Source organism: Aedes aegypti, chromosome 2 (genome assembly GCF_002204515.2).
Source record: "Aedes aegypti strain LVP_AGWG chromosome 2, AaegL5.0 Primary Assembly, whole genome shotgun sequence".
Classification (NCBI taxonomy): domain Eukaryota; kingdom Metazoa; phylum Arthropoda; class Insecta; order Diptera; family Culicidae; genus Aedes; species Aedes aegypti.
In genome coordinates, this window is record NC_035108.1 from 94,166,485 (window position 1) to 94,184,028 (window position 17,544).

A 17,544-nucleotide genomic window follows, 5' to 3' on the forward strand; every position below is an offset into this window, starting at 1 on the left:
TCTATTATCACTCAGAGCGTATGATTCCAACCCCCCCCCCCACCCCCCAAAAGATGGTACAATGCCAATTAGTTTAGTGTAGGTTTGTAGAGGCATCCATCATTACGCCCACTGACTGCTGGCTGGCTTTATTGACAACTCCCAAATAGAATCCAAATGGTTGTAGCGGTCATCACGTATCTATTCAGCAACACCATTCGGAGCGGCTGAGAGTTGTGGGTTCGAATCCCGATGGATGACGATACCTGATGCCTTAGAAAAGTGATTGAATCAAAACTTAATCGATTGAGGGTGAACCTCATTCAATAACCACCTCCAATAGTTATGCTTATACAGCCATTCCATTAAAAACCGATCTAGTGGTTCACCGAATTCCGTGAAAATTTGCTATTTTGTTCCTTATCCGAAATAAGGATACACGTGTTTTTGAATTTTTGGATTTCCGAAATAGGAGGACCAAAAAATCTTGACTTTGCAATATTTTTTATTTTTTAAATAATCTTAACTTTTGAACCGCTTGACCGATTTTCAATTTTGGACATAATAAAAGCTAAAGATTTTGACTTTTCAACAAAAACATAAAATTTCACAAAAAAATGATTTTTTACCTGAATTTTTTTTTATTTTTTCGAATTTTGAAGGCCTTGGGACCAAAGGGGCTATTGCTGTTCTCATTTTTTCTTGAAAGTCCATAAAATTTAAAGTTTACTGTCAAGTTTTCAGCGATGTATGTGTTTTAGTTTTTGAGGTATATTTTTTGAAATTGAAAACTCAGTCATTTTTTATAAGCACACACTGCAGGTCTCAGCGCATTAGATTTTTTATTTAAAAAAAATCATAACTTTTGAACAGCTCAACCGTTTTCCATCCTTTTTTTTTTTAAATGATAGCTTAAGATTTCAACTTTTCCGAAAAAAAAATCCCTTCAAAACTAGAACTTTATATATTTTCATGTAAAAATGTGTTTTTTTTTTTGGAGATCGGTTGTTTTGTTCAAAGATGATGATTTAAAAAAAAATGAAAGATCTAATGCGCTGAGACCTAAAGTGTGCCGATAAAAAAAATGACTAACTTTTTTATTTTCAGAAAAATATATCTCACAAACTAAGATACGCACATCCCTTGAAATTTGAAAGTAAACGTAAAATTTTCTAAATTTTTAAGTTCCAATTTTATTTTATAAAACTTTACTGGCATATTTTTCTGAAACAGGCTAACGACCTGGTCCATTTTTGGTCGGATTTGGACCATGATTTCTGCTGATCCATATCTGGTTTGACACATGTTTGTTTGCCAATTCTGATTTTTCTCTCTTGAACAGATGAAGCTACAAAAGTTGAAGTGATTTAACAAGGAAGAAGGAAGAGCAAAGGATGCCGAAAGAATTTCATAATCTTTTGAGAAACAAAGGAAAGCAGTTCGAAAAATTCCTAAGAAAAGAGGAGAATTTTTAAAAATATGCTCCAGGAATTTCTCCGGGGATTCCCTCCAGGAATTCCTTAAGGACTTCCATCAGGAATTACTTCGGGGATTTTTTCAATGAATTTATAAGGGAATCTCCTCACTGGTGCTGAGGATTTGCACCAGTGATTTTTTCTAAGAATTCCTCTGGAGATTTCCAATAGCACTTCTTATGGGGATTTCGTCTAGGAATTCTTCTTGGGATTTCGTTCAGGAATTCCTCTGAAGATTTTCTCATTCTTTCGGGGATTTTTTCATAGCATTTCCTCTATGAATTCCTCCGGGAATTTCTCCAGGAATTCCACTGGGGATTCTTCCGTAGATTTTAAGGTTTAGGCCGCGAATTCCCTCAAGAACTCCTCTGGGGATTTTCTTCAGGAATCCTTCCCAAAAACAAAAAAATCCTCCAGAAATTCTTACTTTCTTCCAGGAATACATCCGAGGATTTCCTTCAGAAACTCCAACGATTTGCTCCAGGTATTCTTCTGGGGATTTCGTTCAGAAATTCTTTCCGGGGTTTCGTTCAGGAATTCCTCCGGAGATTTTTTCCAAGAACTCCTCCATGGGTTTCCTCCACGAATTCCTCCGGGGATTTCCTCCAGGAATTCCTGTGGGGATTTTCTCCAGAAATTGCCCCGGAGATTTTTTCAAAGGGGATTTACTCTAAGAATTTCTCAAATAATTCCCAATAGCAATTCCTCCTGGTATTTCCTCCAGATTTTTTTTTTCCGGAGATTTCCTTTAGAAATTCCTTTTCTTTAGAATTCCCTCAGAGGATTTGCTCCTGGAATTCATCCGGGGATTTCCCCTAGGAATTTTCTATGAATTCCTCCGGGATTTTCACATAGAACTCCTCTTGGGATACGCGCCAGGAATTCATCCGGGGATTACCTCCAGGAAATGCTTTGGGGATTTGCCATGGGAATTTTCTCCAGGAATTAATCTTAGGATTTCTACCAAGAACTCCTCTGAAGGTAATCACAAGGATTTCCTCGGGGGCCGAGTTTTCCTTCAGAAATTTCCTCCAGAAATGCCTCCGGAGAAATTGCTCCTTTTTTACAAGAACTTCATCGGGAATTCTTTTAGAGCTCCACTAGAAATTCCTTCGCATTTGCTGCATAGTTCCTCCTATTTTTTTCGGAATTTCTCCAGAGTTCCTCAACTAATTACACTAGGAATTCTTCTGGAACTACTTTGAAAAATTCACTACATTACCTACGAGAATTCCTCCAGAGTTCCTCAGGAAATGCCTCAAGAGCTTCTCCGGGAATTCCTTTAGACTTCCTCCGGGAATTCCTCCAGAGTTCCTCGAGAAATTCTTCCGAAGTTCCTGCAGGATTGTTTAGGCCCTTTTAGAAATTCTTTCCGATTTCCTCAGACAATTCCTCTGGATTTCAACCAGCGAATCCTCGTAACTTCATCCGGATTTCCACCGGAAACTCTTCTAGAGTTCTTTCAGAAAATCCTTAGAAGTACCTCTAGCGATTCCTCTGGATTTCACCCAGTAATTCCTGGGAAGTTCCTCCGGAGCTCCATCGGGAATTCCTTCGAAATTTCTCCTTAGTTTCTCCAGGAATTTCTCCGGAGTTCGTGAAGCAACTACCCTGGAATTGCTCTAGAAACGTTTCCAAACTTCCACCAGAAACACATCCGGAGTTTCTCCAGGAACGCCTCTGGAACTTCTCCAGCATTTCCTTTGGAGATTCTCTAGGAATTTGTCCAGCGTTCCTCCAGGAATTCCTTGAGAGTTGCTTCGAGAATTACTTCGTAGCTTCCCCGGTAATTCCGTCTGAGTTGCTCCAGAAATTCCTCCAAAGTTCTTTCAGTAATTCTTCAGGATTCCATAAAACATCCTCCGGAGTTCCTCCTGAGCTCCACAGGAAATTTCTTTGTATTTCCGTCATAGTTCCTTTTGTAATTATTTCATTGATCTGTCAGAAATTCTTCCAAGATATTTCCGGGTTTCCCTCATGAATTCTTCAGCAGATCCTCCTTCAATTTTTTCGAAGTTTCTTCAGCAATTTATCCGGTGGTACTTCAACAATTTATCCGGTGTTCCTACAGGAAATATTTGAGAGTTCGTCCAGGAACCTTCAAAGTCCCTCAAGAAATTCCTTCAGAATTGTTTCGGGCATTTCTCCAAACTTCGTCCTGGAAATCCTCCAGAGCTCCACCAGAAATTCCTTCAGAGTAAGTTTGTTACTCCATGTTTTCCTCCAAGATTTACTTCAAAGTTCTTCCAGGATTTGCTTCCGAGTTTCTCCAGGAATTCTTTCTGAGTTTTTCAAGGAACTCCTTCGTAGTTTCTCTAGAAATTTCTCCAAGAATTCTTTGAAAATGTTTCCTTCATGGATCCTCCAGGAAGTCTTTCGGAGTTCCTCCAGAAATTCCTCGGAATTTTTCCAGTAATTCCTTTGGAGATCCTCCAGAACTTTTCAGAAAGTTCCTCCGGGATTTCCTCCATTGTTCCTTCAGAAATTTCTTCGAAGTTTCTCTAGAAAATATTCCGCAGTTCCGGAGGTCCTCCAACAATTTATTCAGAGCTCCTCATGGATTTTTTTTTCGGTGTTCCTTCAGCAATTCCTTTAGATTTCCTTTGGAGTTTCACCGGGAATTCCTACCGATTTCCGTTAAAGTTCGTAGTTTCTGCAGGAATCCTTCAGAATTCCTTCAGTAATTCCTCGTAAATCTTCCGGAGTTCCACTAACAATTCTTCTAGAGTTACTCCGGGAATTCCTTTAAATTTCCTCCGAGAAATCCTCCAGAGTTCCTCCGCGAATTTCTCAAGAGCTTCTCTTAGAATACCTCAAGAGTTCCTCCTGGAATCCCTCCGGAGTTCCTCCAGGATTTTTTTTTCCAGAAATTCCGTCGGAGTTCCTCTAGCAATTCCCCGGAAGTTCCACCGGTAATTGCTCCAAAGTTCTTCCGGAATTTTTCACGTAATTCCTCTGGATTTGATCCAGCAATTTCTCGGTAGATCCTATATTTCTCCATAATTTCTCCAGGAATTTCACCGGAGTTCCTTAAGCAATTACCTTGGAGTTCTTTCAAGAATGCCTCCGGATTTCCTCTACCTGCCAGCGGAATTCTTGAGAGAATTTCTCGAGGAACTTCGGAGAAATTCCGGAGGAATTCTGGAAGAAACTTATGACGAATATCCGATGGAGTATAAGGATGAACCCCAAAAGAATTTCTGGAGAAATTCCGAAGGGTTACGCGGCGGAACTCAGAAGGAATTCCCACCGGAGCTCCGAAGGAATTCTAGGTGGAACTCCGGAGACTTTTTCGGAAGAACTTTAGAGAAATTCCCGGGAGAGTGGGGCTTTAGAGAAACTTTGGAGGAATTGAAGGAACTCCAAAGGAATTTCCGGAGGAACTCGGGACAAAATCCTATCGAAACTCTAAAGCAATTCCTAGAGGAACTTCTAAGGCGTTTCTTGAGGAACTCCAGATGCGTTCCTGAAGAAACTGAATACAAAATACGAAAGAATTCACGATGGAGCTCCGGAGGAACTTTCTCGGAATTACCGGGAAAATCCAGAGGAATCGCTGGAAGAACTCCAGAGAAGTTACTGGAAGAACTCCAGAGGAGTTTCTGGAAGAATTTCCAGTCGAAATGCGATGGAAGTTCCGAAAGATTGATGGATAAAATTCAGAACTCCGGAGGAATCCCACGAGGAACTTTTGACGAATCCCTTCTGGACGTCTACAAGAATTTTCGAAGAAACTCTCGAAAAAAAATCCTAAGGAACTTGTATTCAAATTTTTTAAGTAAGTCTAGCAAAATTCTTAATTGAACTCCAGAGGATTCCAACAGAATTACTTGAGGAATTCTGAGAAATTCCCTGAGAAATTCCGAAAAAAAATTCCAGAAGGAATTGTAGAGGAAATCTGACAAAAAAAATCCAGGTGGAGTTCCTAATGATTTGCCGGAGGAATGAACTACGAAAAAAATCCATGAGGAACTCTGGAGAAATTTTTGAAGAACCTGGAGCAAATCGCCAGAATAAAAAAATACCTCTAGTGGGATTCCTGAAAATCCCTAGAAGAAATATCCGGAGTAATTCCTGGAAGAAGTTCCGGGAAAAAAATCCTGATGCAAATTCCCAGGGAAAATCCTGGAGAAAAACCCCGGATAAATCATCTGAAGAAAGCCTCAAGGAATATCTGGAGAAAATCCTCAGATGAATTTCTTAATGAAATCCCCAGAGTAATTCCAGGACGAAATCCAGGAGAAAATATCCGATGCAGTTCTTGAAATGCCCGGAGCAATTCTTGACGGAATTTTTGGAGGGAATCCCAGGAGGAAATCCTGAAGAAATGCGTGGAGTGAATTTCCGGAGAAATTCCTGGTTCAACCTTTTTTTTCAAATTCCCGAAGGAAATTTCCGGATTGTATTAACGTCCTCACTGGGACAGAAACTGCTTCTCAGCTTAGTGTTCTTATGTACACTTCCACAGTTATTAACTGAGAGCTTTCATTGCCTAAGTTGCCATTTTTGCATTCGTGTATCGTGTGGCAGGTACGATTATACTCTATGTCCAGGAAAGACAAGGAAATTTTCATTACGAAAAGATCCTGGACCGACCGGGAAATGAACCCAGGAACCTTCAGCATGGCTTTGCTTTGTAGCCGCAGACTCTAACCACTTGGCTAAGGAAGGCCCCGGAAATCTCCGTATAAAATCTCTAAGAAAAACCTGAAGAAATTTCTGGAGAAAATCCTCGGAAGAATTTCCTTATGAATTTCTGGGTTGAAGGAAATTCAAGGATATATTAATAAAGTAAATCTCCGGTGAAATTTCTGGAGGAGAATTCCAGAGAAATTCTCTGAAAAATCCCCGAATGAATTTCTCAATGAAATACCCGGATGAATTGCTATTGGCTATTCTCGGAGAAATACCTAAAGGTAATCCAAGGATTAATCCCGGGAGCATATGGCCATAGGATTTTCGGGAGGCAATTCACGGAGAAATTGCTATAGAAAATCTCCTGAGGAATTTCTGACGAAAATCCCCGGAGGAATCCGTAAAATCTCTGGAGGAATCTTCGAAGGAAATTCTCGAAGGAATTCCTGGAGCAAATTTTGGAAGAAATTCTTTGTGCGAATTCCCAGAGAAATTCATAAAGGAAAATTCCGGATAAATTATTTGAAAAAATGAAGAAAATTTGTGAAAATCCCAGCAGGAATTTTTTAATGAAATCCCCGCAAAAAATTTTTTGAAGAAAATCCCCGGAAAAAAAATCTTGACGAAATCCGCTATTGGAAATTCCCTTAGAAGTTCCTGGAGGAAATCCTCAGAGGAATTTTTGTAAAAAAAACCTCCGGAGGAATTTTTGAAGAAAATAAGAGAAGGGATTCCGGGAGCCAATCGCCGGAAGAATTGATGAAGGAAACCTTCGGAGCAATTTATGGAGAACGTCCCCTGTGGAAGAGATCCTCGGAGCAATTCCTGGAGGAAATCTCTGGAAGAATTTCTGGACGAAATCCCCAAAGAAATACCTGGACGAAATTCGCGAAGGGAATGCTATTGAAAATCTCCAGAGGAATTCCTGGAGATTACGCCCGGAGGAGTGTTTGGGGAATCCCCTGAGGTATTTCTGGTGGCAACCTGCAGTGAATTCCTGGAGGAAATCCAAGGAGGAATTCCTGCTGGAAATCCTGTTAGACACATCAGAGGAACTTCGTTATAATTTCTGGAAAAGCTTCTGGAGATTTCTGTAGGAGGAAGATTTTGTTGAGAAATCCTCAGATGTATTCCCGTAGAAATTTTGTGGTTTAATCCATGGACGAATTCCTAAAGGATTCTTCGGAGAAAAAACTTGACGCTTCCGGGAGGTGGCTCTGTATGAATTCCTGAAGGATTCCCTGAAGGAATTTCTGAATGAATAAGGTTCTTAAATGTTTAATGAAATCTTATTTTTATTTAACAACACAAAAGAGCATGTTACTACAACTACTTTAACATTTTTTCTTGCTCAAATATCGGCTATATCATATTTATACTCTTATTTAAAAGTTGGGCCCTTTAAAAAGCCAGCCGTAAAAATCATCAGTACAGGAAGCATACAATGTAAATTCGGACCGGAACAATCGGCATAGACCCAGGCATCGGAAACGGACTAACGATTGGAAACTCGGATCATGGAACTGTAAGTCTCTCAATTTCTTGGGAAGTACCCGCATTCTTTCCGAATTATTGAGGGTCCGCAAGTTCGACATCGTAGCGCCAGGAGGAGGAATTTAGACCGAGTATAGGAAAGTTCAGCGCTCACCAGCTTACGAACGAAAACGGCCTTAGACTGATTGATTTCGCCGTCTCCAAAAACATGGCCATACGTAGTACCTACTTCCAGCACAGCCTCCCGTATCGGTACACCTGGAGATCACCCCAACAGACTGAATCGCAAATCGACCACGTTTTGATTGATGGAAGACACTTCTCGGACATTATCGACGTCAGAACCTATCGCTGCGCAAACATCGATTCGGACCACTACCTGGTGACGGTTAAAGTGCGCCAACGACTCTCCGTTGTGAACAACATTCGGTACCGACGCCCGCCCCGGTACAATCTGGAGCGACTCAAGCAACCCGAAGTCGCAACTGAATACGCGCAAAGCCTTGAGGCAGCGTTGCCGGAAGAGGGAGAGCTCACCGAAGCCCCTCTTGAGGACTGCTGGAGTAGTCTCAAAGCAGCCATAAACAACGCAGCGGAAGATGTCATTGGGTTCGTGGAAGCAAATCGACGGAACGGTTGGTTCGACGAGGAGTGTCAGACGGTTTTGGACAAGAAGAATGCAGCGCGGGCGATGATGCTGCAGCAAGGCACCCGTCAAAACGTGGAACGATACAAACAGAAGCGAAGACAGCAAACCCATCTATTCCGGGATAAAAAGCGCCGCCTGGAAGAGTTGGAGTGCGAAGAGATGGAGCAGCTGTATCGTTCTCAAGAAACACGAAAGTTCTACAAGAAACTAAATGCATCCCGCAAAGGCTTTGGGTCGCGAGACGAAATGTGCCGGGATAAGGATGGAGGTATCTTGACGGACGAACGTGAGGTGATTGAAAGGTGGAAGCATCACTACGATAAACACCTAAACGGCGCAGAGGAGGAAGATCCAGACAGCAAGAGGAATGGCTTCATCAATACGGCGGATGAGGGAGACGTGCCAACTCCCACAATAGGTGAAGTTAAGGATGCTATCAAACAGCTCAAGAACAACAAAGCAGCTGGAAAGCATGGTATTGGAGCAGAACTTATTAAAATGGGCCCGGACAGGTTGGCCACTTGTCTGCACCGATTGATAGCCAGGATCTGGGATACAGAACAGCTACCAGGAGTGGAAGAAGGGAATAATATACCCAATATACAAAAAGGGTGACAAGTTAGAATGTGAGAACTATCGAGCGATCACCATTCTTAATGCAGCCTATAAAGTGCTTTCCCAGATTATCTTCCGCCGTCTATCGCCACTGGCAAGCAGATTTGTGGGAAGTTATCAACCGGTTTTGTGGACGGGCGATCGACGACAGACCAAATCTTTATGTTGCGGCAGATCCTCCAAAAGTGTCGCGAATATCAAGTCCCTACGCACCACCTATTCATCGATTTCAAAGCGGCCTATGATACCATCGACCGCGAAGAGCTATGGAAGATTATGGACGAGAATGGTTTTCCCGGGAAACTGACTAGACTGATCAAAGCAACGATGGATAGTGTACAGTGCTGTGTGAAGATATCGGGTGCATTATCGGACCCGTTTGAAACACGCAAAGGACTTCGACAAGGCGATGGTCTTTCCTGCCTCCTGTTAAATATTGCTCTAGAAGGTGTTATGAAACGGGCGGGCTTCAACATGCGGGCCACAATCTTCAATAAATCCAGCCAGTTCATCTGCTTTGCTGACGACGTGGACATTGTCGGAAGAACGTTCCAGGTGGTTGCTGAACAGTATACCAAGCTGAAACGTGAAGCAGATCGGGTTGGATTGAAGGTAAATACGTCGAAGACGAAATATCTGCTGGCTGGAGGAACCGAGCGCGATAGAGCTCGCATAGGCAGACGCGTGACGATCGACGGGGATGAGTTCGAGGTGGTGGACGAATTTGTCTACCTCGGATCATTGATAACGTCGGATAACAACTGCAGCAGAGAAATTCGAAGACGTATCATTGCCGTAAGTCGTGCTTATTATGGACTCCACAAGACCTTGCGGTCTGGTAAACTTCACTTCCGTACTAAGTGTACCATGTACAAGACGCTCATAAGACCGGTAGTCCTCTACGGGCATGAGACGTGGACAATGGTCGAAGAGGACCTGCAAGCGCTAGGAGTTTTTGAACGACGTGTGCTTAGGACGATCTTCGGCGGAGTATGTGAGAACGGCGTATGGAGGAGAAGAATGAACCATGAGCTTGCGCAACTCTACGAAAGTCGCCAAAGCTGGAAGGGTACGATGGGCGGGACACGTTGTGAGAATGCCGGACAACAATCCCGCAAAAATAGTGTTCAACTCAAATCCGGCCAGTACAAGACGAAGGGGAGCGCAACGATCTAGGTGGTTTGACCAAGTGGAGCAGGATCTTGGAAGTGTGGGGCGATCGAGGAATTGGAGGTTAGCAGCCATGGACCGAGTTAGTTGGCGTGACATTGTAGCGCAGGTCATGTCTTGAAGGACGTAGAGCCAGCAAAAGTAAAGTAAGCCCTTTAAAAAGGGGTTTTAGTTTTAACACTGGGGTTGTTCCTATCTGACATTTCGGAAAGGACACTTTCAGAAGGGAATTATTGTGCGGATATTTTTTTTTTGTAATTTGCAATAGCCTGAATCCGAAGATTTTTCTAGCCTTTTATGAAACATTCCTTGCAAGGTCAATAATAAAGTTACGTGGGGCAATCTAACAAAAACAAAACATGTTATTGTTCAAGGACCTAAACAGGAATACTTCAAGTAGTTCTGCAGTATGCATCAACGTGTCTCCCATGTAACCCAAATTATGCTAGAGACCTTTCAAAGATATTCCCATAGGGAGATTTTTTTTCGGAATACCAAATCGAACATTTTGTTTCAAACAACAAGATTCGTATGTATTAGCTTTACAATAAATAAGTGTATATAAACAAAGTTCATCAGCTGCTCAGACTATACGCTGGTACTTCGTGAAGAACAGGAACACCTGCTCCAACGATGTCTGCCCAAGTGCATAGTCCTCAATACTCAGCCGATCCTTGTTGGACTCCATCAATCCAAACATTGCCGACCACTTGAGATCAGTTTGTGGTACGTGGAAGCTCAGCGAGTCTTGATACTCCTCCCTGTAGGTAAAGGACACATTATTAGTCAACAGGCCTTGAATTTCAAACACTTAAACAAACTCACTTCAACACTGCCCCGCCAAACTGATTCATCACGAATGCCTTCACCTCACCAATCCTTCGCTGCTGTTCCTGAGCGTCTTCTGACCTATTCACCTTGATGGTCAATAGGAACCCCTTGGAGAACTTGTTCTTCAAGTGTTGAGTTGAACCCAAACATTTGAACTCTCCGTTGACCATGATCGCTAGTCGCGTGCACAGAGCTTCGCATTCCTCCATGCTGTGTGATGTCAGCACGATCGATTTGCCTGAACTCCTCACCTTACAGATCATGTCCCAGAACTGACGCTTCGCCCCTGGGTCCATGCCTGTCGTCGGTTCGTCCAAATACACCACCGATGGATTACCCATCAAGGCCAAAGCCGTGCTCAGCTTTCGCTTGTTTCCGCCACTGTACTCCTTTGTTTTCTTGTCGATGTGCTTCAGGAAGTTCAGGTCCTCCGCCAGAGTCAGCGATACATTACCAACGTCCTCATGGCGAACTCCTCTCAGAAGGGCATAAATCTTCAACGTTTCGCGTCCTGTCAGATCATCGAGCAAAGCATCAAACTGCGGACAGTAACCAATCTTCTGATAAACGGTGCTCATGTTGGTCGCCAAGCTAACGCCCTTGACCCAAGCTTCCCCGGAGGAGAAGTTCTCATCTCCAGTCATCATCTTGAATGTAGTGGTTTTTCCGGCTCCGTTTACTCCCAATAATCCAAAGCACTCTGAACGGTCGATCGCCACCGAGAGATTGTTCACCGCTAGGAAACTCTTGTAGTACTTGGTCAAGTCTTTCATCACCAAGCTATACTGGTTTCGCTCGACATGCGTCATAGCTTGAACTCGTTTCTTCTCCGCTGCCACATCCGAATCTTCATCCACTGGGGCCGGTGCCCAAGGCTGCTTTCGTTTGAATACACTATCAATAATTCTGTGTATCAAACGATACTCCAATGCCAAAATAACCAAGAACGACGAGACTCCCACAAACGCAAGGAACAGCAAGTTGCGATTGATACCAAGCTCTTCAAAGGAGAACACATCTGGAACGCAGCATCGCTCGCTCCATGCGCAGGTGTTGTCCAGAGAGCAGCCATCAACAAGGGCGCACTGCTTTCTACAAAATGAATTGGTGCTGGTGATCTGGTTGATATTGTTCAGTCCGTGTGTGAGTACGAAGTTCGGGAAGAACATGAAAACCCACTCGAGGGCATTGCCAATATCGTCCAGATCGATGCCATCAAACTTGAGCAACGTAACGGCTGTGAAGAATATTGCTCCGGAGGCGATGTTGATCAGCATGACGACTACGAATCCTGTGGCCGGTACTGTGAACAGGAACGAGCAAAGATAGGTAGTCGGCAGGAATGCTACTCCGAAAAGCATTAAGAGAAGGAATACGCGTCCAAGCTCTTCGAAGGACGACCAACCTTCCTCTTGAAAGATGGCAAGCGTAGCAATGTACAGCAAGCAGGTTACTAGGAACATGAGGTAGTCCCAGATGAAGGCGACGGTCCAGTAGAGAGCGATGTTAGTTCCACTGACATATTGGAGTAGTTTTGCACGCGATGTTCGTTCGCGGATGTAGAACAGAATGAAGAGTGCACCGACGAAAGCCATTGCGAACCCGGTGTTGAAGGCCAGCTGAAATCCGGCGTTGAGCCCGGTGTTCACGATGGACAGCGTTGTTTTCAGCTGAAACGGAAGAGGTTTGTTGACGACTGTGATCTCACAAGTTGGGCACTCGGTGCTCATGATGGCGTTGAAAATCAGCGACAAAGCCAATGGGGCTGTGTGATAGCCTTTGTTGTTGAACCATCCGGTGTAGGCCGTATCGTTAAGGGTGGCGCCCACCATGTAACGGACGTTAACTTCGGAGATGGCTGTTTGGGACTGAAATGGGAAATCAAAGTTATATAAACATGTTTTTTTCTTGCGCTTGTGTATCATTCACTTTTTCCAAGATATACTCCGACACCGTATTGGGTACAGTCTCTAGTCGATGCGATCCACCCACATTGTTCAATAGATTCTGATAGGCTTGTACTCGTGGATCAACTACAGCGTTACCTTCCAATACAGTCACAGTTTCTTTGTAGGGATCCAGAGATATCTTCAACGGTGGTAAATCTTGATCTTTGGAAATGCTTTGAACAATCACAAAGGACATAATGACGAAGAAGATTGGAATCGCGTTCTGGATGATTAGCGTACCCCACGAACGAAGGGAAGACAACATTTTCTTCAAAAATTGACCCTTGATTTGACTGAGCAGCAGGTCATTTCCCGTCAAAAGGTTCATGTTGTTCAACGAATCTGAAATGATTGGAATCACAAAGTTGTTTTGTAGACTTCTTATTATTTAACTTACAGTTTCGATTGATCGTCTCAATAGAAGTTCCATTAGAATGGTCTGTTTCCGAAAGTGTGTCGCTGCCAGCCCTGAAAGCATCCATTCAAAGATTAATTATCAGAAAACAGATTGTTATGTTAATCATACTTCAAAAACACCTCCTCCATCGTGGTCAGAGAAATACCAAAGCTTGTAATGCCGCATTCCGCCATCCGCCGTTCCAACTCTTCAAGCATTTTCTGAAATACTCCAATATAGTCCTCCTTCAACACGAACGACAACTCCGAACCAATGTCGGTTTCGACCCGAACATCCGGAATGTAGTTTCTTAAGATCTGACAAAGCAGATCCCTGTTGCAATATGGGCCCTTAACGCAAATCAGTCGATATCCAACGCCAAATGTCTTCTTGAGAAAGAACGGAGATCCAACCGTTTTCAGGACTCCATCTGCCATGATCGCGATACGATCACCCAAAACATCCGCTTCATCCATGAAGTGCGTGGACAGCAGCATAGTACGGTTCTTCTTTTCCTTCTGGAGTAAATCCCAAAGAGCTCTACGAGCCGAAGGATCCATTCCTGACGTTGGTTCGTCGAGCAATACTACTTTTGAACCACCGCAAAGAGCGATCCCCACTGCCAGCTTTCGTTTCATACCACCGGAGAGTGTTTGCGACTGAGCATTCCCCTTGTCCAGCAGCTCCAACATCCTCAAATATCTATCGATCTCACCGTCGAGTGCTGCCTTCGGTACGCCTTTCAGTTTACCGAAGAACTTCAGATGCTCGATGACGGTCATCTCATCAAAGAGTACATTGTGCTGAGGACACAATCCCATAGATTGTCGGACTCCCTCAAGATCCGTTCTGATGTCATGTCCATTGAGATATGCTGTGCCAGAAGTTGGCGAAAACATCCCCGTAAGCATAGACATAGTGGTGGTTTTACCTGCTCCGTTGTGACCAAGTAAAACTGTAATCTGATCTTCGTACATTTTCACATTCAATCCTTCGACCGCCACCTTATTCCCGTTGAACACTTTGCGCAAATCGACCGTCTGAATTCCTGCATTCGTTCCATTGGGTTCTGCCTCAAAATACTTCGAGTTCTGTCTTTCAATTAGTCGTCGTGGAACGTTTTCCGCTTTGGATTCCTTCTTGGTCCAAAACTCCTTCTTGATCAGAAAATTCCACGGTTTAGCGACTCCAAACTGGCCTGGCATAACCTGTTCCACGTACAAAGCGATCGCCAGGTAGATCAACGCGTCCACCAATAGCATTATGATCGCTGTACCAACACTGAAACCGTCATCAACTGTAGCCGGAGTGAACAAGCTGCTCCACCGCAATCCCACTTGGTTTGCTTCCATGCGCAGGGTACTCATCATCGCAAACGACATTCCACTGTTGAAGAACAAACTCAAACCGACCTTGCTCCCAGTGCTCATTCCGTCGTAGTTCTGCGCGGTCACATTGTACGGCATCACGAACACGAACCACATCAATCCAGCGATACCAGAGGCGATGTTAGCTGATGGAAAAATCGATTTGAATCATGGTTGAGATCTACTGAGGGTGATTCGGGCCATACCTTTATTGAAGAAGACACTCATCATGAAGGAGAAGCAGATGATCGCGATACAATACACGAACAGGAAAAACCATACAGCGGTCCAGTCCGAGTACTCCAGGATGGCGCTGCCGTTGACGGAGACCTGTTAGTTTGTTGAGAGTTAGGAGAAACGACACAAGTGAAATACTTTCATACTCACACAAAGTAGCACCGTTATCAGCGATATAGCAATCACTAGCAGCAGGATGTTCTTGACGAACCACGCCGCCCAGTGCAGCCAGTTGGGCAGTCCCATGATCTTCATCGCTTCCTTCAGCTGTCGTTCCTTCTCGACGGCGATGTGCTTGACCATCACGATGCATGTGTAGAAGAAGGAGAGCAGGATGACCAGGGACAGCAGCTGCTCCATAGCTTGCAGGATCGGGTCGTCGTAGTACGGTGGATATGGGAAACGCTGTTGATGAACTCGAATGAGAACTTGGCGTCTTCTGGGTTTAACTGTAAAAGAATTACCTGAATGAAGACGGGATGCATTTTCGATGCAGAGTTACGCTCCCGGATGATGGCCTTTGAAACTGCTGTTTGAACGGAGAGGAAATTTTCTGCGTAATAACTGGGAGTTCCACCGTCATTTGAGTAGGGATCACGTAGACGAGGCGTAAACGGTACCATGAGGAGACGAGTTTCCCAGTCCGAGAGCAGACCAAAACCGAACCGGAGTTCAGCGGGGAAGCGTATGGCGTAGCTGAGCTTTTCCGGAAGGCTGATTACGTTCTGAAAGTGGTCCGAGATTGTTAGAGGGAATCCAAATACAATAGTGGGAATACTTTACTGATAGAGAATCACCAAACTCCACTCCAGCCACCAGGTTATGGCTCATGAGGAACGACTCCATGGTTTGAGCGTCCGGGAAAGCGATCACTTGAGTATCCAGCGATTCGGCAGCATCTGCCATGATTCGATCCAGTATGACATTCTGCGGTGAATATGCTATTGAATAGTTTAGCTGTTCACCATTACTGTAATAAGAGATAATCGGTTCATGGTAGAAACATCAACTTGTAATAGGTTAATCTATTTCCACATACATTTGAAATCGATTGGCGAACGAATCCGTTGATAAAGCGCTGAAGATTGTACTCTTTTCTACGTATTCAGGATCTACGAGACCGCGAACTAACAGCAAGATTGAACAGCACAGCACCGGAATGATGATTTCGAACAGCGTCTGCAGATAGTGCCGCTTCTGGATGATCCAATTCTTCTCCAGCAGCAGGAGGAACTTTTGTCCGTTGGACGTCATATTGATTGGAGTGGGGTTTCCCGCTGAAACGGGCGTTGCCGTCGTCGTATCGTTGCCTTCGCCTTCACCTTGCAGGTGAATTGCGTTGAACTGTTTCATTGAAACAAAAATGAGTCATATTTGGTTGATAACGTGTTTCAATCGATTTCCGCTTGCAACAAAACTCTTTCGTGATTAATTGTGTTTCCTGAAGTGCTCGAATAGGAGAACTACTTGAGATGGCTAGCCATTATCGTTCGGGAATGTGCCTTCTACTTCAAATCAATTACCGAATGCTGAGATATTTTCCCTCTCTGCTATTAAAAATAGCTCCATAGTAACAATCCTACCCGCTTAATTGTTAGGATGCAACTAGTTTCTAATTTTTATTAAAAATAATTGCCTAAACTTTCCCTTTTTAAACCGAGATATCCCTCAAAAAACGAGAAATCAGTTCGCCCCCTTTGAATTTTGATCACAATTAACACCTACTCGACTATTTACCTTCGTCCTCTTGATCGGATTCCTTCCTCCCACGCAACACCAATAATATCTTCACCGTACTCCCGGTACCGAACCGATCCCGTTGAAATTCGCGCTAGCACTGACACATTTCGGCACCGAAGGCGTAGGCTTTTGTTCCCACAAATCGGCCCGCAAACTTATCGAAATGGCCACAATCACCCTATCAGTGCGACTCTTATCACCTGCAATCATTGGGTACGTAAAGGGCTTTATCGCACGGGGACCATGCCGGTAGTGGGTGACAGTGAGATGTGATAGTGCGCAAACTCGTCAGCATTTCCCAAAACACTTAGCTGTTCACTACGGCTCTGATTCGTGTTTCGGTTGAGTCTGACAAATCGTCGAACTACAAAATATCGAACGCCGAAAGGAGATAATTAGAAGGACACGAAAATATCTTGGAATCCCTTCCGGAATAATAAATAATTGACCATGTGTCAAATGTTAGCATATACAACTGAAAAACTATGCAAAAAATCACTCTCTATCTAAATCACTTAGGACAAATTCAGTAGCGTATAATTTTAATTGGAAACCAACAAAAGCTAGCTTCCTTTAAAATATGATTCAGAATATTTCATGCATTCTTTACATTACTCACCATAATCAAAGTGCAAAATCATTACCACCTTAACTCCTGCTCAGTTGACGCAGTTGCAACTGGTGCAAAGATACCCTCCCCTGTATCAAATAGGTACACATGCATGCATTCTCTTCGGCTCATTGATTTGATAAAAGACAATATCTACGGGTCTAATCGCACTCGCAGACCAATGGACTTATCGGCGGATTTACTGTAATCGTTCAATTGGGGCGCTGTGGGGTGCTCGAGAAAAGCCTTCGCGACGGTGTACGACCGGCTGCAGAGTGTGATTACCAGCTAGATAGGTTGTACTGGTACTGCTAGACATGGAACCACGAATTACTACTGAAGGCTCAGTTGAGCCTCTTGAGACGATTTTTAAACTACCATCATGAATCAATTGAA

At 43.7% G+C, this 17,544-nt stretch overlaps 2 protein-coding genes across 3 annotated transcripts in view; one reads left to right on the forward strand and one right to left on the reverse strand.

Annotated features, from left to right (window-relative positions):
* Positions 1-17,544, forward strand: part of LOC5577573 — a 1,170,395-nt gene that overhangs the window by 682,711 nt on the left and 470,140 nt on the right. The window lies entirely within an intron of this gene.
* LOC5576672 (ATP-binding cassette sub-family A member 3) lies at positions 10,524-16,667 on the reverse strand. Its single transcript, XM_001662763.2, has 11 exons — positions 16,536-16,667; positions 15,838-16,142; positions 15,582-15,768; positions 15,263-15,523; positions 14,949-15,203; positions 14,768-14,891; positions 13,324-14,707; positions 13,195-13,265; positions 12,778-13,139; positions 10,843-12,716; positions 10,524-10,778 (listed from the first exon to the last, which is right to left on the reverse strand). The coding sequence occupies exons 2-11, from the start codon at positions 16,050-16,052 to the stop codon at positions 10,601-10,603; spliced, it is 4,911 nt and encodes a 1,636-aa protein (XP_001662813.2). The 5' UTR covers positions 16,053-16,142; positions 16,536-16,667; the 3' UTR covers positions 10,524-10,600.